The sequence below is a fragment of the Paroedura picta genome, chromosome 15 (assembly GCF_049243985.1).
Source record: "Paroedura picta isolate Pp20150507F chromosome 15, Ppicta_v3.0, whole genome shotgun sequence".
Taxonomy (NCBI): Eukaryota; Metazoa; Chordata; class Lepidosauria; order Squamata; family Gekkonidae; genus Paroedura; species Paroedura picta.
The window spans coordinates 8,511,014-8,533,649 of NC_135383.1; the positions used below are offsets into that span (position 1 = coordinate 8,511,014).

General features: G+C 49.7%; 2 protein-coding genes across 7 annotated transcripts in view; one reads left to right on the plus strand and one right to left on the minus strand.

The window, feature by feature from the left end:
• Positions 1 to 9,747, minus strand: part of NPHP4 (nephrocystin 4) — a 78,624-nt gene extending 68,877 nt beyond the window's left edge. Inside the window, exons 1-4 of one of the 5 annotated variants that reach the window (XR_013226727.1) lie at positions 9,553 to 9,747; positions 8,704 to 8,763; positions 6,837 to 7,027; positions 2,188 to 2,337 (exon numbers count right to left, since the gene is read on the minus strand). Coding sequence is in view for 3 of the 5 variants with exons in the window: in XM_077311192.1 (XP_077167307.1) it covers positions 2,188 to 2,337; positions 6,837 to 6,974 (288 nt within the window). In the remaining 2 variants the exon portion in view is untranslated. Of the gene's footprint in view, positions 1 to 1,155; positions 1,317 to 2,187; positions 2,338 to 6,836; positions 7,028 to 8,703; positions 8,764 to 9,344; positions 9,488 to 9,552 lie in introns of those variants that run through there. The other 4 variants (XM_077311192.1, XM_077311191.1, XM_077311190.1 and 1 more) reach the window with 4 other exon arrangements.
• Positions 9,748 to 11,588: 1,841 nt separating this feature from the next.
• Positions 11,589 to 22,636, plus strand: part of KCNAB2 (potassium voltage-gated channel subfamily A regulatory beta subunit 2) — a 78,009-nt gene continuing 66,961 nt past the window's right edge. For both annotated transcript variants that reach the window (XM_077311333.1, XM_077311336.1), the window contains exon 1: positions 11,589 to 11,701. The gene's annotated coding sequence lies outside the window, so the exon portion shown is untranslated. The remainder of the gene's footprint in view (positions 11,702 to 22,636) is intronic.

Genomic DNA, 22,636 nt, shown 5'->3' on the forward strand with positions numbered 1-22,636 from the left:
CTCACTAGGTGTTCCCCAAGTCCTACCTGACCACATAACTGAGCTGCCAGTCAGTAGTTCTCTCTATGTCTGAACTGACACTTTGCTTCCAGGTCTGGCAGGTTTTGCCCCATTTTGCTTGTAGGCACATGCTGATTTGCAGGCAAGCAAACAGACCTGAAGAAGTGTGCATGCATATGAAAACTTATACCCAGAATTAAACTTTGTTGGTCTTAAAGGTGCCACTGGATTCACACTATGAGTCCAGATCTATGAGTTTGAAAACAGGTGCTATCACAAAGCCTTTCTGCTCTGCTTCTAAAGAGAGAGTACTGATAGGTTATGTATCAGCTAATATGATGATATGCAACCAAATATTTTTCTAATAAAATGAGGGGTGCCAGAGCAGAGGGACTCCTTTGAGGAAAGCTTTAGGTTTTCCCCCAAAATCTAATACTTCCCCCTCCTTCTGAATGACACCTCTCTCTTCCATATTGCCAAAGCTGCTCAGGAGGAGAAGATGGGCAAACAATCAAGGCAGAGAAACACAGAGTGTTATAATTAGTGCAAGATTATTAGGTAAAGGGAAAGGTATCCCCTGTGCAAGCACCAAGTCATGTCTGACCCTTGGGGTGACGCCCTCTAGCATTCTCATGGCAGACTCAATACAGGGTGGTTTGCCAGTGCCTTCCCCAGTCATTACCGTTTACCCCCCAGCAAGCAAGCCGGGTACTCATTTCACCAACCTCGGAAGGATGGAAGGCTGAGTCAACCTTGAGCCGGCTGCTGGGATTGAACTCCCAGCCTCATGGGCAAGAGGTTCTTACGCAAGATTATTAGGAACCAGCATAGAGTTTTTTGGGATTCCAGATAATCAGCCCACATCGAAGCAACGGTGGAAGAGAACTGCCGATACCATTTTAGGGAGACTGAAAAGCTGAGAGGTGAGCATCCGGCTTATAGGCTGTTAATAAAAACATACGGGAAGGAGAGGTTTTCCACTGTGATATCAATAGCAGACACCAGATTACGGTTCCGCTGGGGAGGAGACGTTCCATTGGCAGAGGTCTGCATGATTTACGAAGGAGTACCCTTTCCTAACCCTGCTTCTTCGGCACGTACCATCTCCCTTGCTCTCTTTCTAGTTCATTATGATTATTAATAATTGATACTGACCCGCAGTGGGTTGTGTAACGCAGAGGCCGAAAGAGTAGTCGCACTTCGGAGCACGCTGCTCACGACCGAAGGCTCCGGCACGCCGAAAAGAGCCCTCTGTTATGTCCACTGAAACTGCCAGATTGGAACAAGCCTCTTGGTGACCCCAGTGAAAACCAGTGGGATCCACATCGGAACAAAATGCCTTCGAGACAAGAGGTCTTAGTGGATGCAGGGCGAAGCCACTGAGACTGGAGATCGGACAAGAGCATTATCGAAGGATGGACAGTTTGCAGCGGTTACCTGAAAGTTAGTTAGGATGCAGATTGGCTATATGCCCAACTCCATGTGCATAGCAACCGGGCAGCTCTCTTTCATAAACTGGATCGTGAAGACACATCTAGCCCAGTGTCACCTATTCTGCATGGCAGTGGCTCTCTGAGGTCTCAGGCCAGGGTCCTTCCCTGCTCTGCTCCCTAGAATCATAGAATCATAGAGTTGGAAGGGACCTCCCGGGTCATCTAGCCCAACCCCCTGCACTATGCAGGACACTCACATCCCAATCGCTCATCCACTGTCACCTGCCACCCCCTTAAGCCTTCACAGAATCAGCCTCTCCGTCAGATGGCTATCCAGCCTCTGCTTAAACATTTCCAAAGATGGAGAACCCACCAATTTTGCCACTCCAGCCTCATGATCTTCAGCCTCCCAGCGGCTCCAACAAGGAAGTCCCTTACCAAGAGCAGACCACAGTAGGATCTTCACCTCTTGCAAGACTTTTAGGGCAGGCTAGACAATGGCTTTTGCTGCTCTTTGCTTGCTGTGGCCTCTCTCCCCCACTGACTCTGCCACTCTCTGCCTGATATAAAACAATCGTGCCACATATTCTCAAGGACAGCCTGGATAATCATCATGTCCGTTTCCATATAAGCAACCCCAGAAGATGTGCGTTGCTGACATATGTGTGAGCCACCCTGTCCCTTTAAGATATGTACACTGGACTTGACCGGGCTGGCCAAAATGGAGCTGATGCTCGGAGGGCCTCTTCCTTACCTCGTTGAAGACCACCATGGGCAGCTGTCCCGGTACAACTTTAAGGGGCCTCCTAGTACTCCTCCAGGTCTTTCCAAAAAAGTGGTGGTAAGTGACGTCAAACAGGGAAAGGCGCAGCTGGAATTCAATGTCCGACGTGCCATCCACTCTCTGCCAATGAGAGGTGATAAATAACCAGCTAAGCTCAGTGAAGGTGCCTTCAAGTGCCCAAGGGTGGGAGGGGTGGGACCAACCCCAGTGGGAAGAAACACTTTTCATAGAATCATAGATTTGGAAGGGGCCATACAGGCCATCTAGTCCAACCCCCTGCTCAACGCAGGATCAGCCCAAAGCATCCTAAAGCATCCAATAAAAGTGTGTATCCAGCCTTTGCTTGAAGACTGCCAGTGAGGGGGACCTCACCACCTTCTTACGCAGCCTATTCCACTGCTGAACTACTCTGACTGTGAAATTTTTCCCCCTGATATCTAGCCTATATCGTTGTACTTGTAGTTTAAACCCATTACTGCGTGTTCTTCAGAAACTCCTGTCCATTTGGGGGCAACACCTGGGACAGGCAGTTTACGGAAGGGAGGAAACTCAGAGGGGATGTGATTCCATAAAGTCTGCTATTTCCTCCAGGTGAACTGATCTCTGTAGTCTGGAGATCAACTCCAGGAGAACTCCAGCCCTGGCCTGGAGGTCGGCAACCCTATAGTCCAAAGCCTGTAGAAAGCATTTGGGCGGGAGGAATAAGTAGAGAACAGTTATTGAATACAGGAACTGAAAGCATAACTAATTGCACAGCAGATTTTGTTTTTAAAGAGGGTATTTTCTCCTAAATGGCAAACAGTCATGCCATGGAAGCTCTGACCACCAGAACATGCTGCGGAATTGTGCAACAGCTGTTTGTAACACCTCTCTGCATGCTCTGGTCTTGCAAACGTGACACAGACTCAACTCACACAAGATGCTCTTGGACAATTCCTGCTATTCTTCGAGCATTAATGGGGAGTAGCTTCATTTTACTGGGCTCACCCCCCCCCCCAGGGAGGAAATAACCTCCGGCAACAAATAGCATTATATGTGCGCCTTTGCAGTTTAAAAAGCACCAAAACGGACACCAGAGCACGATGGCATGCAACTGACTGGCAACCAACTTCCCCATTTGACCCGCCTTCTTCGAGCAATGCAAGTTACCCACGCTGTCGATAAAGAAGCCACACACAGACCATCCAGGTCTTGTAAAGTTATTGTGTGTTGCAGTTGTCTTCTTGTATATTTAGCCTATTTTCATCCCACTTTCCTCCCCAAAAGGACCCAAAGGAGCGTACAAAAACACACTTTTAAATTGATTGACGTAAAACCAGAGTGTAAGAAAACAAACAAAAGAACAGGAGTAGACAAGAGAGCGCGGCTGGTGCCCCCCAGGTTCAGCCATCCGGCCAAGGCCGTTGACTGTGATCCAAAGGCTAAGAGCCACGGAATCCTCAGACTCTTGCCCTTCAGCTTGCACCTCCCCCCAGGCCCCACCCAAGCTATAAACAGCTGCAAGCAGAAGACAGAGAAAACACTAAACCTGCTGTCTATTTGCACACGTGCTGCAGAGAGGGAGAAGTGGAGAGAAAGAGACCTTTGTTGAGATCTATGGGGGACCGCTCCACTCGTGCCAGGAATTCCCCATTCCTGAAAAGGAAAGTTAATACCTTCCTGTTAACTGTTAACTGCTAAGAAGGTTCCACGTGGGGGGGGGGGGGGGAGGGAGGTGAACATGCCACTGGGGAAAGCGTTTCACAGAACTGAAGCAATAATTTTGAAAGCCAAGCTCCGGGACCGGCCCCACGGTCAGCACTAAGCAAAGCACCTTTAGGCATTTAGATGTCCACCATTCTATAATGCAGTTCGAATCCCTGGGGTGGGGGAGGGTGAGATTTAGAGCTTCTGCCTCATCTCCTGTCAATGACGGAAGGAGACACAGGCCAACGATGGGGAAGAACGCCGTGGGATGGGTTGCTGAGGCAATGGCAAAGGGCATGCAACAACAGGGCATTAGCACCTGGACAACGGTGGCATAAGTAAGGTTAATAATAACCAACCTAGGACAAGAGCGGCTAATCTAAAGAGCTGCTCCCTTGCAGGTAAGAATGACAGAGAGGGGAGTGTCCCTGAAGAAGGCCTGGCCTCAGCTGGGGCAAACGCTCTGCTTCTAACGTTCAGCTTAGCAGGACTCCTTCTGTCTCTGAGACCGTGATGGTAGTGGCAGTGCAAGATGAGGGTGTCTCCCGAAGGAACCATCAGTGGCGGCAGAAAGATCCTCAAGAGGACGGGACAGAGGATTTTTGAATTTTTCCCTCTCCTTTCTGCAAAAGGGCTTTTCTTTCATGGCTTCCTTTAATGGAGAATCTTTCCTGTTCTCAGGGTTCCCAAAACTACTTCTCGGTGTCCCCTTGCAAACCTGACTGGACGCAAAGGTTTATGTACTGAAGCGTGCTCTCGGTGGATTATTGAAGTTGTGGTGGGATATATAGCTTTCCAAGGCCGTTTAGGGCTTTGTGGGTTAGCAGCCATATCTTAAATACCGCCCCGAAGGCCTTAGGGAGTCACCGTGCAGATGCCAAAGCACGGGTGTAACAGGCACCCAAAGCTCAACCGCCTTCACACCACGGGGCTTTTCATAGGAATACGACAAAATGCATATTAATTAAAAGCCACAGAGACACTGATTGCATTTTTTTCCTCTTTCAAAGGAAACACAGTGTGATTAAAATTTGGTAGGCCCTCCGAAGGCCGCAAAGATACTTAGGGGGACCGGCACACCCCACAAGCTGCCAATCAGACATCCCTGGTTACGGAGGCGGCCTCTGAGCTTCCAACAGCCCCTCCTCTCCAATCCCTTCACCGAGCCCCAAATTAGAGCAGAGAGACATTACTAAGCAAGCTATTAAAGATTTAGTCGCTCTGCATTATTTAGCGGCACGGTGCTTTAACCCGCTGAACGTATCAGCCTTGGGAGTCACAGGGCAACCTTCTCATGTCTCCATTTGCAGAGTGGAAGGGAAACAAACAAGCAAGCAAGCAAACAAACAAACAAATATCAGCCCCCTGAAAGCATATCCCTAAATCCTGCTCCCGGGATGGCCGTCAAGGGGAGGAGACTGATGGGAAATGATTGACACTGTTCTGACCACTGAGGCATTTGGAAGAAATCTGCTTTAGCAGACTGGCCTTCTCATGGGTGGTGCTAGCTAGAGTTGCCAACTTCCAGGGACCTGGAGATCTCTCGGAATTGCAGCTGACCTCCAGATGACAGAGATCAGTTCCCCCGGAGAAAATGGCTGCTTCGGAGGATGTCTTCTGCAGCATTAACTCTGTTGAGGTTCCACCCCTCCCAAAACTCGTCCCTTCCCAGGATCCACTCCCAAATCCCTAGGGATTTGCTAGACTGGAGTTGAGAAGCCTAGTGCTAGCTGACCTGCAAGGCAGGGCCAAAACAGCAGCCCCATGTATGTCTTTTTGGGAACATGCTGGCAGAAAGCAATGAAAGAGAAAGAATAGGATAGTGACAGGTGACTGATGGCTTGACAGACAGATGCAAAAGTAATATACTGAACAGCACACTAACTTTGCCATCCTAAGACTTAGACTATTCTATGCCCATTGATTTCAAGGAGGTGACTCTTGCTTGGGATGGGGCTGTAAGAGATGACCCTCAGTGGGCTGTGGAAGGAGCCAAGCAAAGTGATGAGCCCAAGCATTTGAAATTTCACCCATCTCCCTGCTTCTCCAGGTGCCGGAGATTTCCTGCTTGGTTGGACAGTGTGTTTGAAATCTCAACTAAATTAGCACATATTCTATCAAACACAGTCACTTCAAAAATGTCAGGGTCAAATCGGAGCACTGAGTAGCTACATGAAGAGTCATTCAGGTGAGCTGCTGAACCCCGGAGTGTCTGCAAGGATTTACCGAGAAGCCAGAATGGTGAAAGGTTACAGCTCTGTTGAGCAGGTCTGAACAGGGCAGGGACCATGGTTCAGTGGTAGAACATCTGCTTTGCGTGCAGAAGGTCCTAGGTTCAATCTCCTGCCTCTGCAGTTAAAAGGATCAGGTGACGGGTCTCATGAAAACCTGAGACCCTGGAGAGCCACAGCTAATCAGAGTAAGCAGTAATGGCTTTGACAGGCCAAAGGGCTGACTCAGGATAACAGCATTCATGTGTTTGTTAAATGTTTGTGATAGAACGCCACGCTCCCAGGAGTCACACCAGACCAATAGATGGGTGTCTATTGCAGGGATCACAGATGCATACCCTTAAGCTTTATACACCAGAAGACTCTGAGGCTAAGCAGAAACAGTCCCAAGGTTAGACCCTGTTTTGACCATGAGGTTTCTTATTTAATCTCGGACACCCTCTTATCCTCATCTTACAAAGACACCTTTCCAACAATAGAGAGAGACACTCATTGCCAGGATACACGCATGAGACCAAGCCTCTTCTAGGCTGGAAAATGTGCATGGCTTCTAGTTTCTTCTTGAAAGGGGAACTATGTCTGAGAAATTCACGTGAACACTATTGCATTGCTGTCTCCTCCTGATTTTAGGCCAATGAATGCCCGTGAGCTGGTATCAGGAGGATGGGCGGCAGTGGAAGATGATCTGGAAAATTCCCTTACCTGTTTCATTATGTTTCCCTCCACCTGCTTCAGGACACACTGGAAGGCCTTTGATTCCCGGGGCGGTGGGTGGCGACGCCGCTGGTTATGTGGAGGGACCGTCAGGTTTTCCACAAAGAACCTCTGCCATTCCCCCATCTTGCTTGCCCAAACTGTTGCCACTGCTTTACTTCACCCACAGGGAAGTGAACCTGTCAAAATTAAAAGGATATGTGACGTGTGGGACACTGAAAACATTTGGGACATTTTCGGTCAAGGCCCCCCTGATCTTAGGTATGTATTACTTATTATTACTTATTATTTATATATTACTGTCCTCCCAGCAAGCTGGCTCAGGGCGATGCACAACATTTAAATATACCGAAGTACAATTTAAACCAGTCCGCTGAATTAAATGAAATCAAAAATTAAAATTACATGTTAAAATCCAGTTTTGTTTTGTTTTTAATCTATGCAACCCGCTGCAAGACGATCCACCGATAGCAGCGAAGGGGAAAAATCTAACAAACAAATAAACAGATAAAAAACAATATCAAAACAGTGCCCCTCCCCCCAAACAACGGCTCGAGGAAAACACAGACTCGTTATGCAAATGCAAGCCCTTGGCATTAAGCTACAGTCAAAGCTTTTACTTGGAAGAAACCTCCCCCACGCAGAGACGGTTGGTTATGAGTCATGTCCAAGTCAGCGTTGCTGGAAAGCTACAGCAGAAGAGGTCATTCACCAGCAGGTGGGAAACCATCCTGTATGTCAGATCCCCAAATTCTGCTAGCAGGACAGCAAATGAAACAGCAGGACTGTTTGAGCTCATTAACTTGTACCAGGAATGAGGATGGCTGTTTCAAAGGCAGGTGTGTCCAGCAGTAGCTACAGCTCCCTCTTCTCTAGGGCCTAGTCCTTTCTTTCTCTACCACCTGCCTGCAGCAGGTTCTCTCCAGCTTGCCCAGAGTTCTGCTACCTTGGCCCTCCTTCCTTATCCTGAGCCTTTGATAGGACCAAAGCAGCAAGACTTCCAGCCGCCCTGCTCAGTTACATTAGCCTCCTGAAGTCTAAATATTAAAAGTGTGCCCTTCATTTTCAGCCCCATTGATGAAGGGTTGTCCTCTCTGACCTGCCAATTGAGGAATCTCCCGGAAGACCAGGACAAGCATACCTATCTGATTCAGTTTCCAAGAACCTGAGTATCTGTGAGGAACTGAACATTTACAGAATAAAGAAAATGGCTATTCCTGGACTGATTGTGGTCTGAGAGCTAGGGAAGGGCCAGGATGGGGTTCCAGTGAACCAAACCAGGTCTTGGTCTTCCGGAGCAACTCTTCCATGGCACCTTCACCAGCACTGCCCTGTCATCCTCAAGTTGCTTACAGCTTCTCCTTTCAGCTTACCCTCCCTTGCCAATTCCACAGCCTTAAGAGATGGAGTGCGTTATTCAGAATCAGTTTGCAAATGTGCTTACTTAGCAGAATTTATTTTTAAAAACAGGATGTGGGCTTCCTTAGCACCCACAAGGGTTGGTTTTCAAACCGTCTTGCAGGAAATACTAGGGAAGTTTATCAAGAGTTCCTGAAATTCAGGATCAGGAATGGCAGTCAAACTTCACGGAAAGGCAGCTTGTCCGGCATTAATTATCATGCCCTGCAAGGACCTCTCCCCAGAGGGTTTGTTTGACAATCTCCAGTCGAGGCATCAGTGTAACCTGGCCAGTATTCTGCAGCATGACTTTAGTGGATGGTTAGAACATCTCCCAGAATCCTTTGCCAATGTGCTGGGGTTCCATAGCAGGTATTCGGTGGCTCCTTGGCAGACGACTCAACATGGGGAAAAAGATTCCTTGAGACGCACTGTTTTGAAAAAAACAATGTGTTACCTCATCATCAAGCCTTCAGAGTACGGTCGCCTTGGCTCCTTCACGATCGATACACTGAAACTGCAAAACAGAAGGAAGAGTAGCTTCAAGGCCTTTGTAAAACTGTACAACATCAAAGGAACGGCATCTTTGCAGGAGGCTGGCAGCCCAACCCATCCCAGCTGCATTGAAAGCATGTTTTTGGATATATGGGGAAATGCTTCTGTGAATGCATGATCAAGCATGAAATGTCACAGATTTGGTAATTGACGTATCCCTATAGCTCTAAATCCTTAATGGACAGATCTCTGTAGTTTAATGTCATGACAATGTGTTCATGGGGTTTTTTTTAACCCCCTCCAGCTGTGGGGTTGTAGGTAGGACCACCATTGGGGGGGGGGGGCTAGGGGCAATAAAAGTGCAGGAAAACCACTGAGCAGATGCTGTAGATGTTATCAGCAGCAATAGAAAAGAAACAGAATTGTCACCATGTGGATGAGGCTGAAATTGACATGCTGATAGAATTTTTAAAAATTTGCCATGTCTTCTGCCGCCCAGTGGCCAGTTGTTCCTAACTGGGCTTGCCAAGAGTGCCCTCTGCACATTCCCAGAGGCTCCTTTTTTTAAAACTTCCCATGGCCCGGGGGGAGGGGAATAAGCACCTTCTGCACATGCTCAGAGGCTTCATTCTCATCCCTGTTGTTGCTTTGCATGGTCCAAGGAAGGTGTTTAGGGCCGGGCGGGCATGCGCTGGTTGGAAAGCTGGAGGGAGAAGGGGGGGCAAAGTAGGGTTGCCCCCCACTATTTATGAGGGGGACGGCCAGCCAATCAGCAGGCTCCTCTCATTCCCTACTCCCCCCTTTCGCTTACCTGCCACTCTCGCGCTCCCCTTCACTCGTCGGGCGGCCGCCATTTTGCCCAGCCGGACCCATTAGCCTGCTGGAGAGGGGTGGACGTGGAGGCCCAGTTTCCATTTTCGCTTGCGCAAATGGCTTTCTCCCGCCGCTAAACCCCGGTAGACCTTCTCCTTGGTTTTAATTCCTAATCAAGTTTTACCTTTGCCTCTTCGCTCTTTATTTCTCTGTCTCTTCCTCCGTGTTCCCCCCCCCTCCATAACCCTTCTACTTGGTACGCTCCAAACGGATTCAGCGGTGGTTGTAGCAGGGACGCTGCCAAGGCAACCGAAAAGGGGGCGGTGCTTGGGGCTGCGGAGATTCGAGCGCGGGAAGAACTGGGGCGGGGAAAGGACTGTGACTAGCAGGGGGCGGGGGTTTGCAAACTCTTTGTGTTTACGGGCCTGGTTCATGTTTTGAACAGCGACCTGGCGTTTAGAAATTTAATAGAGGAAGTTTTTTTTAATTTATTAATTAATGGGATTTATAGCCCACCCTGCCTTTGGGAACCTTTGCTGGGAAAAATTATGCTATCAAAATAGACAGGATGCAGCCAGGCACTGCTGCATTTTGCCTGGATCCATCTCCAGCTGTATATGCAAGCTGTATATATAACCAGCAGGTTATTATTGTATTGTATTGCACGATTTATGTTCCTTGTAAACTGCCCTGAGACACAATACATCTAAATAAATAAATATTATTGCTATACTATTCATCTTCCTGGCTTTGCTCAGTAACAAATGCTGCCAAGCAGATGAAACTTTTCACAAAATGGTCATCAGGGAAAACATTCCTTTTCTTTGCACATATATTTCTGCTATTAAAGGTCAAGGAGTCAAAAGTGGCAGCCTTACTTGGCTTTGACCTGGATGGCCCACGTCAAAATTAAGGAGGGTCAGCCCTGATTAGTACTTGGATGGGAGTCCAAGGAAGTCCAGCATTGCTGCACAGAGCCAATTACAACCTCCTCTGTTTAGCTGTTGCTTTGAACACAATACGTTGACAACAGTGCTTTACACACACAACCTTGTGGAACAGTTTCCCAGAGGCCAGAATACTGAATAAATTAACAGTCTTCAGCTCTGGTGAACCAAGATATCATTTTCCGCTCATTGACACAAGGGGACATCCCCCCGCCCCTCATTAGGGGGACAAAAAGGGAAGTTGTGGAGCAATTTCAGGCAGAACTTGTGCATACATGCTTAGAAGATGCCTTATCTGGCAGCATCAAACAGAGGGCTGCAGCACAGAAAAGCTCAGGCTCTACAGTAAATGAGTTGTTTTTTTTAGGGTGTCACGGGCCTCTCCTTTTTTGGGAGGGTCACAACAGACTAAGGTTCCTCGCTGCCAATGAATCTACCCATCCCGCTCAGAATGAAGACCCATTTTGTCCCTAAGCACCAACTTCCATGTAAGCACGTGTAATATTGCAGCCTTAAGAAATAGAAGAAGAGTCCTGCTGGATCACACCAATGGCCCATCTCATCCAGCATCCTGCCTCACCCAATGGCCAGCCAGTTCCTCTGGATGGCCCACAACAGGGCAGAGAGGCCGAGGCCTTCCCCTGATGCTGCCTCCTGCCTCTGGGATTCTGAATGTGATTCTCAACTAGCCTCAGTCACCCCGGCTAGTAACCAAGGAATCTATCGAATCCCCTTTTCACGCTCCATCCTCTGGCAGCAAATTCCACATTTTCATCCCTCTCTGTGTAAAGCAGTATTCCCTTTCCCCGCTCCTGAACCTACTGCCCACTCATTTGAGAGAGGGAGGATCATGCTGCCAATTGCAACGCAGCGGAGAAATGCAGAAGGGGCCGTTTGGGGTGGAGGGGAAAAGGGTCTTTGGGTACCAATGGGTACCCAACCCTTGAGAGATGCTGATGCTGCTGTTGCGGAGAGGGGGATGCAGGAGGCCTCCGGGGATTGGCTCCGCCGCCCGCCAGTCACGGCGAGGCGTTTCCCAGGCCGGCCAATCCCGGCCCTGCTGATTTGCATGCGGCTGACTGGCGCGGCCCGGCGGCCAATGAGGAGCTCGGGGGGCGAGTTCCCCTTCCACGCGGGCGAAGATGGTGTGAGCTGGCGGAGCTTCGGTCGCGGGCGTTGCTGCTGCTGCTGCGGTTGCAGGTGCGGGGGAAGGGGGTCGCCGGGGGTGGGGACGGGGGGCTGCCCGCAATTGCAGGGGAGGGGGCGGGCAGGGTCCCGGGGCGGCTTGCAATTGCGGAGGGGGATGCACTGGAAGCGGGGCTCGAGCACAGCCCCCCTGCACGGCTGGCATGGGTGGAGGGGGAAAGGTGAGGGTGCTGGGGGGATGCTGGGGGGATGCTGGGAGGAGGGTTGCAGCCTTTGGGGTGGAAGGGCCAGGGGGGCCAGGGCTTTCTCCTTTTCCCGCTCTGCAGTGCTGCAGAGGCACCAGGAAATGGATGTGCTTGTCTGTCCATGCAGACAGGGGGTGGGAGGGATGGGGATTGCTTCTGCCCCGGGAGTCTCTCCCCCCTCCTCCCCAAGGCTGCGTTTGCAGGGATTGCAGCAGCCACCAAGCCTCCGCCAGCTGCAGGGATGGATAAAATAAGAGCGGCAGGGCGCCTGGGGGGCTTGGTTTCGCCGGCTCTCCTTTTTGTCCTTAGATTTCGTACCTGGATGTTTTCCTTTTTTTCAAGATTCCTCACCGAAAAGGTGGTTCTGCTTATTGGGGCATTGCTAGGGTGCTGGAGGAATTCAGCCGGGGGCTTCTCCCGCCCACACACACACACGCACACTCAAAAGGAAGGAATGCAACGGTGGGTTCGTAGGGGGTTTGGTGGAAGTGCCGTACCTGGCAGATTGGCACAGGTGAGGCGGTGAAGACCGAGGCCTGCAGACCTGGTTGCTTTGGAATTGGTTGCAGCAAGGGGTTGTGACAGTTGTTGGATGAAGTGTGTGTGTCTGGGGGGGGGGGTTAAGACATAGAAGGTCTTTGCAAACAGCCCCCCCCAAAAGGCTTGTTTCACTCTGGCTGGTGAATACACTAGCAGAAAACGGGCTATGTGTCAGGATCTGTCTCTGTGATCGTTGGTTGGCCTCTGATGGGACCTTGGCACAGGATTCTTTCTGTAGGGAGGGCAGATACAGCGTATAAGAAGGGACACTGACCGGTTGGTGGTCTGCAGCACCATCCAGTGCAGAGTGATACCAATCTAAGCCCATTAGACTGGAGTAACTGTGCATAGGATTGTACGAACAGTTACCTTCCCGATGCAGCATTTTCTATTCAAAGCAGTTTTGGAAGCTGGGGCGGGGGGGCTTTTCAGACTTGGATGGGGACAAAGATTGCAGTGTTGGGAGGGAGGGTCTAGATCCACAATAAAAATAAAAAGTAGTCTTGGTTTGAGTTGAAGACCAAATGGTCATCGGAAAAACCAAGCTTGGTCTTGGTTAGTATTTGAATGGGACATCACCGGGGAATGGAAGGGTTGCCACACAGACGCAGGGAATGGCAAATCGCCCATATGTTTGTCTCTTGATTTGGCAGGGGTGGCAGAACTGTGGCGCTCCGGATGTCCGTGGACTACAATTCCCATGAGCCCCTGCCAGCACGAGCGTGCAGGGGCTCATGGGAATTGTAGTCCACGGACAACCGGAGCGCCACAGTTCTGCCACCCCTGCAGGGTCGCCGTAAGTCAGCTGAAACTTGAGGATGAAAGCAATAGATAATCATTCACAATCATTTCTTGCTGTTTCTCTGGGATATGTCTGGAAGCCATGCTTCTTGTGTACCAAAAGCCGTCAAGGGCTCATTCTTGAGAAAGAGCTTTAGTAATGCAACATGGAGACCGCAGAGGGGGAACGCTGTCGGCGCGGCGTAAAAAGCAGCCACCGGAAGCCTGCCGCTGGGCCATTAAGCCGAAAGAACAACCCTGCTGAATGCAATTTATTGCTTAAGTCCTGCTCGTCCTCCAGGATGTTAGAGGCCTACGCGTTCTCACCTCCTCTTTTACAGTGAAGACCTAAAGAGAGCTATTTCCGTCTAAGCAGGGCTTTCTCAACCAGGGGTTCGTGGAGCCCTGAGGCTTCTCGACGGCCCTGGAAGGGTTTCCCAAGTGGGTGAGAGCTAATGAATTTTTAATATGTTTTTTTAATTCGGTAAGCATTTGTCGGATGATGTGACCATAGATGGTCATGTCAACCCATCCACCGCCTCCCAAAATGGCCAATGATGGGCCTGGAGGGGGTGGGAAGGGGAGAGGCCCTGGGTGGGCATGGACACAGCAATGCTTCCCAGCCATATTCTGCAGGATCGTACCATGATTGGGGTTTCTCGAAGGCTGAAGGATGTTTCCGGGGGTTCTCAATGGTAAGAAAGCTGAGAAAGGCTGCTCTAACCCCACTGAAAGGAATGAGTTTAGACTGGAATAACTCCCCCTAGGAATGCATTGTTAGCATTGTAGCAGAGGGGATGTAACTGGCGAAAAGTTGCCTGATATATTTCATGACTGCCAGGGATTTCTGTTTCTTTGTTTATCTTGTATTACTCTCCCTTGACCCTATGTAATGATGATTTGATATGGCAATAAAGGTTTATTGTAGTGTTGACTAACAGGGGCCTGAATTCATGTCCCCCCACCCCCCAATCCTTGTTTGCAACATATATTTTTATGTATACTGATGTGGGTATCCTTCAGTACCCTGAACATGAAAAAAAAGAGAAGCCCAGTTTTTCAGTAGAACAGGCTTCGTCAGGAGGTGGTGGGTTCTTCATCTTTAGAGATTTTTAAACAGGCTGGATAGCAGCTGATTCTGTGAAGGTTCAAGGGGGTGGCAGGTGACAGTGGATGAGCTATAGGGTGGTGAGTGTCCTGCATAGTGCAGGGGGTTGGACTAGGTGACCGAGGAGGTCCCTTCCAACTCTATGATTCTCTAAGAACGGTCTCAGTCTTAAGCCACCGACAATCGAAATTTCAGTGGCCATAAGAGAAACAGTACGAACGTCAGAAGTGAAGGGAAAGGCCAAGCGAACAAGGCATGGACTTGTACTCACATATGAGACAGGTCTCTTTGATGATACCTTAAATACCATGCTTCTTCCAGACTGGCATGCCAATTCAAGTTCCCTTCGAATGTTTTCATGCGGTATGGCCTGCTTGCAGGAACGTCCGTGCCTATCCCTCTTGCAAGACCTGGCAACAGTTTGATTAAAGGATTAGACAAATTTACGATGGCAGGGCAACCCCTGACTATGAGCCATAAGGACTAAATAGAACCTCTGTCTTCTGAAGCAGTGTACCTCCGTACGCATCATGCTTTGCTCACAAAGTGGATTACAATAAATCTGGTGGGCCATATTTAGCGACAAGATGCCAGACTGCATGCTCAGATTCACCTGTGCTCCTTTTAGGTTCTTATTCTCAAACATCTTTGCTACCTTTTCTCTGCCAAAGATGTTTTAAAAAGATATTTCACAGGCGCATGTGTAACTTTTCCCCTAGAAACTTTATTTCTCACGAGAGGGCAGGAGAGTGTCACAATCCTATCTGATTTGCTAATAGCAAACCATATATATGTTTCCAAATAGCCCTCCCTTTCCCCTTGTGCCAACAAAGTGCGTAGTTCTGGATGCATCTTTTTCAACATCATGTTGGGAGAAAGAAGTAGCCCAATAGCAGAGGAGTCCTCCATCACAGCAAAAGAAAAGCACACTGACAAACTTATATATACTTTGTGATTGATAATCTTTCCTAGTGACCAGGCTGGGAAGCAATACAAAATGGTTTTTACTATTGGGCGGTGGTTATTGTTGCTTTTTTGATCCTTGAGCAAATCCAGGGCAGATGGGTTAACTCAAAAAGCATGCGAACTAGAGCCTTGCTTTGACTTTTGTAGGAAAGATCCTCCTCCTTTTGTATTTCTCCTCCTGTCCTCACAACTGCCTGTGGGTTTCCGGCTTGCGTTGCCCGTTGGGGAGTGTGTCCGTGTGTTTTCTTACTCAACTTCCTCCCCAGCCTCCAACCCACTCCCCATCTCTGACTTCAGCAACCTCCAGCTTCTTGCCAAAGCTCAGCAGGAAACGGCTGGCTTTGCGTTTTCTGCTTGGTGTCACCTGTGTCGGTTGGGTGCTGCTGCTGCTGCTCTCACATCTGTGCTTGTTCAGGAGCAGAATTTCAGCCCACATCACACGAGAGGAGGCAGGGGTGATGAAGCCTCTTTAAAGTATCCGATCGTGTCCCTACTGCATAGGGGGCCTGAGGATTGCCCAGAATTACAGCCTATCTTCTGACTACAGAGAAATTCCCCAGGTGGGCGTGTCCACAGCTCTGCTTCCCAACCATATTCTGCAGAATTGTGCGATTCTCCAGAATCGTTTCAGGGGTTTCTCAAGGGTAAAAAAGTTGAGAAAGGCTGAACTGGAGAATGACTTGTAGGGCCTTCGTCGTATGGAAAGGCAGGCCACGTGGAAAAGTCTGCTTGGGCAGGGTGTTTTTCTGCCGTCCAAGAAGCCCACCGCAGCTCACAGGTTTGCTAGTGAGCGAGCTACCTCTGCCGGGTCTGCAATCAGAAGTTGCGCTCAAGAACTTCATGTGCGCTACACTGTTGAGGCAGCTGCCCTTTCCACCTCTGGGTCGTTCCTTCTGCAGTTCAGGCTTGTTTTCTCAGAGATCTGGTCTTCCGACATTTCCCCTTGTGTGCGCATCCTGTCAGGCTCTTTGGTAGCTCTGGCCTGGACCGGCTGTCGAACAGCTTTCCCTCCACGCGTCCCAGAGTGGAGACAACGCAGGAAAGGTGAAATGAGGTCTTGCGTGACAATCTGGACCAGAGACCCCAAGGCTGTTTCGGATTAGGAAAATGCCACTGAAGGGTGGGAAGAAAGCTTAAATCTTCCTTCACATTGTGGCCTCAGTGTAAACTGTACCCCCATGTGCCTGAAGAGGAAATGTGAACAAGGGAAGTGTTCTCTAGCCACAGATTTCTGGACATCGTGCCCATTAACCCAACTGTTGTCATATGCGAGCGTGAGCATATTGGCTGTCATGGCTGCCATCTCCTTGCTACGATTTCCCGCACTGCTTGGGTGGCAACATTTTCCCAAACCGAGTCGCATCCCTCCCAGTCTGTCGAAGCAAACTGGCTTAGCGTGTTTGTTTCATAGCGTCCCCGTTTCTCACTGAGTCTCAGAGCTGATTACGTGATTTGAAACAATATAGTCAGAGCGTTCTAACCGTTATAATGCAGGCAATCAGCAATGTGGGATCACAAAATCTGACAATGGTGCTCTAAATAAATGTATTTATATGACGTGCAATGACGCCATGTGAGAATACAACCCGCCACGGAGCAAAATTGGGTGATGAAGCAAGAGAAACAGTGCAGCCGTATAATGTGTGCAGGTGTCAAAGCAATGAGCAGTACCAGAAATTCCACAGATATTAACTGTAGCCCTGTTTCCCCGAACGATCCCGTGATTTACGTATCTGTAGAATGGTAAAAATGAGGGTCATAGTAAGGTGTAAATACGCCAAGGGTGACACCTTGATTTGAACCTTGATTAGGGTTGCCAGGGAAGAGGGGGGGAAATTATCTCTACATCATTCATAGCATGTTTTTTGAAGTAATTGTACCTCCTCGGTCTTGATTGCTTTTGTTGTTTTCCCCTAAAACAAAGAGGCAGATGTCTTTTATAGAAGATACCCCTCACTCCTTAAATCACTTGAGCTTGGTTTCTACCTCCTCCCAATCATGTGATGCTCTTTTTGGCATCTAATTTTTCCACGTATCTCCCTCCCCCAGCATTTCTCCTTTCCCTTCCTTGGCAGTGACCCACAGCCCGTCTCTGTTGCCTGCTTCCTTCTCTTCTTCTCACCCACCAACCAAACTACCTCCATCTGTTCCCTCTGTATTTAATTTTCCCTCCCTCCTTGCCTTTGGCAGCCTCTCCCCAAGAAAAGCCTGACTGAGTAGTTGGTAGCCAAGTTGCGTGGTGGTCGCTGCACCAGGCCAGGTTTGCCTGCAGAATCCAGTGCTTCGAAAGTTCAGTGATGTTGTGGTTGCCTAGCAACATCCCCAATGGTCTTCGAGAGATCACTGGCTATTATTTTCTTCAAGCACTGTTCCTGTTATTTTTGGAAATGTTAATTGCCCTTTTCAATTCTGTATTTTTCTGCAAACCTGGGGTGTCCTGCAGGTTTGTAGCGAAAGCCGTCCTTCCTTATCTGTCACTGTTTCTTTTTTGCTGATCGAGAGTGCAGAATGAAATCTATGATGAAAAATGATAGAACTCGGTCTGAAAGGCAGTATCATCCAGCTCCTCTGTGGGGAAGGATGGGTGTTGGTAACTTGGAATCACAGAATCATAGAGTTGGAAGGGACCTCCAGGGCCATCTAGTCCAACCCCCTGCACCATGCAGGAACTCACAACTATCTGCCTGCCCACAATGACCCCAATGTCCCAGTGATCTCCCCCACCAAAAATCTCCAAAATCCAGCCTGGCCTGGAGGAAATTCACCTACCATCCCACAGTGGCAATCAGCAATTCCCTGGGTATGCAAGGAAGGGCCACAAGAGACAAACACCGGCACATCCCTCCCTGCCCACCCGCACACAACCAACACACCTGAGTTCATAAAATCACCATTTCTGCCAGAAGACAATCTAGCCTCTGCTTAAAAACTTCCAAAGAAGGAGAACCCACCACCTCCCGAGGAAGCCCAAGGAGTCCTAGGAGCATGGGGGGGGGGGGGGAGAAGGAAAAAGGGCTGTCAAAGCCTCAGAATTGTGAGAGGTTCTGGTGTACAGCAAAGACATGAGCACTGCAGAAGGCTGATGTCCCTGGGCGACAGCAGCCAGCCGGGAGACTGCGTGAAGAAGCGCTTGAGTCACTGTGAACTTCCTGAAAGATTTGCCCCCCAGGCAAGGACACTGTCTCCAGCCGAGCACAATGAAAGGACCTCAGTGCCTCTGATTAAAATATATTTAATCAAATGAATTGCTAAAGAGGCTGGCATCTGGCAGCAGGGACACAAGGGAGCGTCTTCAGCCTGCTCCTGGGATACTGGGCATCCTGAGGCTCTCCTCTGCCAAACTGGAGGGGAGCGTTTCCCTGCATTGGACTTTAAAATGGTGTAGTGGTCAGGAGGGCGGACTTCTAATCTGGCGAGCCGGGTTTGATTCCCTGCTCCCCCACGTGCAGCCAGCTGGGTGATCTTGGGCTCATCAGAGCACTGATAAAGCTGTCCTGACCGAGCAGTGATATCAGGGCTCTCTCAGCCTCACCTCCCTCACAGGGTGTCTGTTGTGGGGAGAGGAAAGGGAAGGCGATTGTAAGCCGCTTTGAGACTCCTTCGAGTAGAGAAAAGCGGCATATAAGAAGAAGAAGAAGAAGAAGAGTTGGTTCTTATATGCCGCTTTTCCCTACCCGAAGGAGGCTCAAAGCGGCTTACAGTCGCCTTCCCATTCCTCCCCCCACAACAGACACCCTGTGGGGTGGGTGAGGCTGAGAGAGCACTGATATCACTGCCCGGTCAGAACAGTTTTATCAGTGCCGTGGCGAGCCCAAGGTCACCCAGCTGGTTGCATGTGGGGGAGCGCAGAATCAAACCCGGCATGCCAGATTACAAGTCCGCACTCCTAACCACTACACCAAACTGGCCACTACACCAAACCAATTCTTCTTCTTCTTCAGTAATATCAGGGCTCTCTCAGCCTCACCTCCCTCGCAGGGTGTCTGTTGTGGGGAGAGGAAAGGGAAGAGGATTGTAAGCTACTTTGAGACTCCATTGGGTAGAGAAAAGTGGCATATAAGAACCAACTCTTCTTCTTCTGTTTCCAAAAACCACCCCTCTCTGTATCTGCCCAGCTCTCATTCACATGCGCGTTCCCATATGTCGTGCCAGAAAGAACCCTGCTCAGCAGCTATAACTTGTAACCAATGAGGTTTTCTTTTGAGCAGGGGTAGTCAAACTGCGGCCCTCCAGATGTCCATGGACTACAATTCCCAGGAGCCCCCTGCCAGCGAATGCTGGCAGGGGGCTCCTGGGAATTGTAGTCCATGGACATCTGGAGGGCCGCAGTTTGACTACCCCTGCTTTTGAGTTTTCTATCCTTTACCGTCCCTGGCTCGCTTGGCTACAGGCACTGAACTGGGAAGACCTGACTCTGCAAAGCTTGCAGAAGAGGCAGAGTCATTTTTCCGTCCAAGGGCTCCTGGGCTGCGGAGTTGCAGCACGCAATGTGGGTGGGCGAACACCTTCCAGGTCTGGCGAGGGATGGGCCGCTTGGCAGAGGGCACCGGGCTGCAGCAGCCGTCATTGATTAGGAGAGGAGAAAACCCCAGGAACATCTTTGAAACCGAGGACCACGTTTCCGTTTCTCTCCCTGCCCCGTGCCTGCATAAGAAGTGCCCTGCCAAATCTGTATCCTGTTTGCAGCAGCAGCAATCTGGTACTTGCAGGAAGTCCACAAAACATTCATAAAAGTGCAAGCCAGCCCTTCTCGGCTTTTTTTTTTTTTGCCACTGAGGACCCCCTGAAACATTCTTCAGGCTTGGAGAAACGCCAGAAGGTGCGCAATTGTGCAGAAAATAATTGGGAAGCAGAGCTGTGGACACGCCCACCCAGGGCCCCGCCCCTTCCCACCCTCTTCAGGCCCACCATTGGCTGTTTTGGGAGGGGGCGTGTGGCCAACAGGACCATGTACGGTCCTATCAGGTGATGAATGTTTCACACCTTTTTAAAAAGACATTTTAAAAATTGATTAACTCCCACCCATTCCAGGGCCGGCAAGAAACCCCCATGTTTCATGAAATCCTGGCTGAGAAAGCCTTGGGTAAGCCTTCACTGGCACTTGCTGCTCAGAGGAAGACGCTTCTGAATGCAGAAGCCACCTGTCTATCTGAGTGTGTCCTTCTTCCTTCTCTGTTTTAGCCTCCCAACGTCCCAGTGAATTAGGTCAGAGAAGAAAGTGGGAGAGAGAATAAGAGAATGGGAATGAAGGACTAGGGTTATCCCGGCAGCCTTGTGTTAAAGTGGGGATGGCCGCTCACTCTGGCTTCCTCTGTAGATAAGCACAGTGTGAAAACTCAGTGGTGCAGGCATTCCGTTCCCCTGGGTTTTACAGTAGTCCTGCACAAGATGTGGCCCTGAAATGCTATTCCTTTCCTTTCCTTGCCCTTTGCCTTCAAAGATCACTTGAGACCACTTACAACAGTGTTTCCCAACCTGGGGGTCAGGACCCCTTTCACAGGGGTCGCAGCAGGGCAAGCAGCTTGGCTGGGGGGGGGGGGCACCATCCACACAACAGCCTTGCGGGGTAGATCGAGATAGAGCGTTCGTCTGTCTGGAGCAGCGGAAAAGAGCGAGATCAGCATGGTCGGACAAGAGGCAGAACTGAACTGAGAAACCCCGGAAGAAAAACCCAATTTATATACAATCATGAACCATGAATCTTCACGCCACTGCTCAGTTTTGGTTTAATTTCTGTGAAAGAACACCTGCATAATTTTATGGTTGGGGGTCACCACGACATGAGGAACTGTATTAGGAAAGTTGAGAACCACTGACTTACAATAACAAACAGGAATGCCTAAGCAAACCGGTTAGAAAACAACACCATCGACACAATTTTAAAACGGCATAGATTGAAAAAGCGGCAGAAGTCTCAGACGGATCTCAGATTTGCGTGAAACAAAATCAAAAATAGAACCTCGCAATCTGGAATCCGAAGGCCATGTGTGGAGCCCTCTATCCGTTTGAAAAGCCTTCCAGAACAACCACTTCCAAGACGATAAGGGCAGAAGGCATATTTTTGCATGCTACCGTGCCTGAACCCTGTCACTCTGAAGTCTTTAACGCTTAAATGGCTCTTGCTTTACATGCTGGGCCCTGGCCGGTGTTGGCAGGGTCAGTTTGAGCTACAAAAACAAGCTTCTGCAGGAGGTGGGCAAACAGGGGACCTGCAAGAAGACAGAAGCTTGGCTCGCCTTGCCTCTGAAACTTTGCGGACCATCGGGGGAGAGTGGCTCGAAGCTTAGCGGCTTAATTTGTCGGGAGCCCTAGGCAATCTCTGCTATATTGCTGATAAAGCAGTGAGGAAGGATCTCCACTGGAGAGTTCGAAGAGCATATGAAGCTACCGCATACCCGCCTAGGTGTGGAGCAGAGAGCTCCTGCTGTCATTGCATCCAAAGGTCCCCAGGGGTCGGATTGGGAGCCTTCTGCTTGCAAAGGTCCCAGGGGGTCGAATCAGGAGCGTCCTGCTCCAGCCAAGTGGCAAACTGTGGGCTGAATGGGTTGGCATCATGCACGTTCTTGTGTTCCTACAGTGGCAGGGTGAGACAGCTGGAGCCAATGGCACCGCCATGGCACATATCCGGCCCTTACGTGTCACTGTGCTCTCTGACTCATGTGGAAAGTCATTTTTAGAATAGAACGAATGCTGAAGCACCCTGCTTCACTATTGTGTGCCCCAAAAGGGGGGGGATACCACAGATGTCACACTGTGGAGCAGCCCATGAACCTGGTGTCTTGTACCTTGGCAATTAGGCTAGCTGAGTAAAATAAGCATGCAGAGCGAATTCTTGAATGAAGATGGGAGTTCTTCTCTGCAGTCACCCCCAACGTTTTATGCTTGACCGTTAGCTGAAAAACGAAGCACCCGCAAATTCATGGGCTGTTCAGCAATCATTTGATGCAGTAATGGGAAATGGAGCCTCAGTATTCCGAGGCAGTCTACCAGAGGCTGGGGGGTAAACAGGACAGGAGATCATAGAATCCTAGAATCATAGAGTTGGAAGGGGCCATACAGGCCATCTAGTCCAACCCCCTGCTCAACGCAGGATCAGCCCTAAGCATCCTAAAGCAGATAGATCCTTTCTACCCTGCTTGTGAGCTGCACAATGGTTGTAGCCGAAAGTGGACGGCTAGACTAAACAGGACTTGGCCTGATATAGTAAAGCAATATTTACGTTGCCATCCTCCTGCAGACCTCAGAGCAAGGAGGGTGGCCACTTGGGGGGAAAGTAAGCTTTTCTCATTTGGCACCTGGTGTTCCCTTGCAGACTTTCTGCCCCATAGACACCCTCTCCCTCACCTGTGC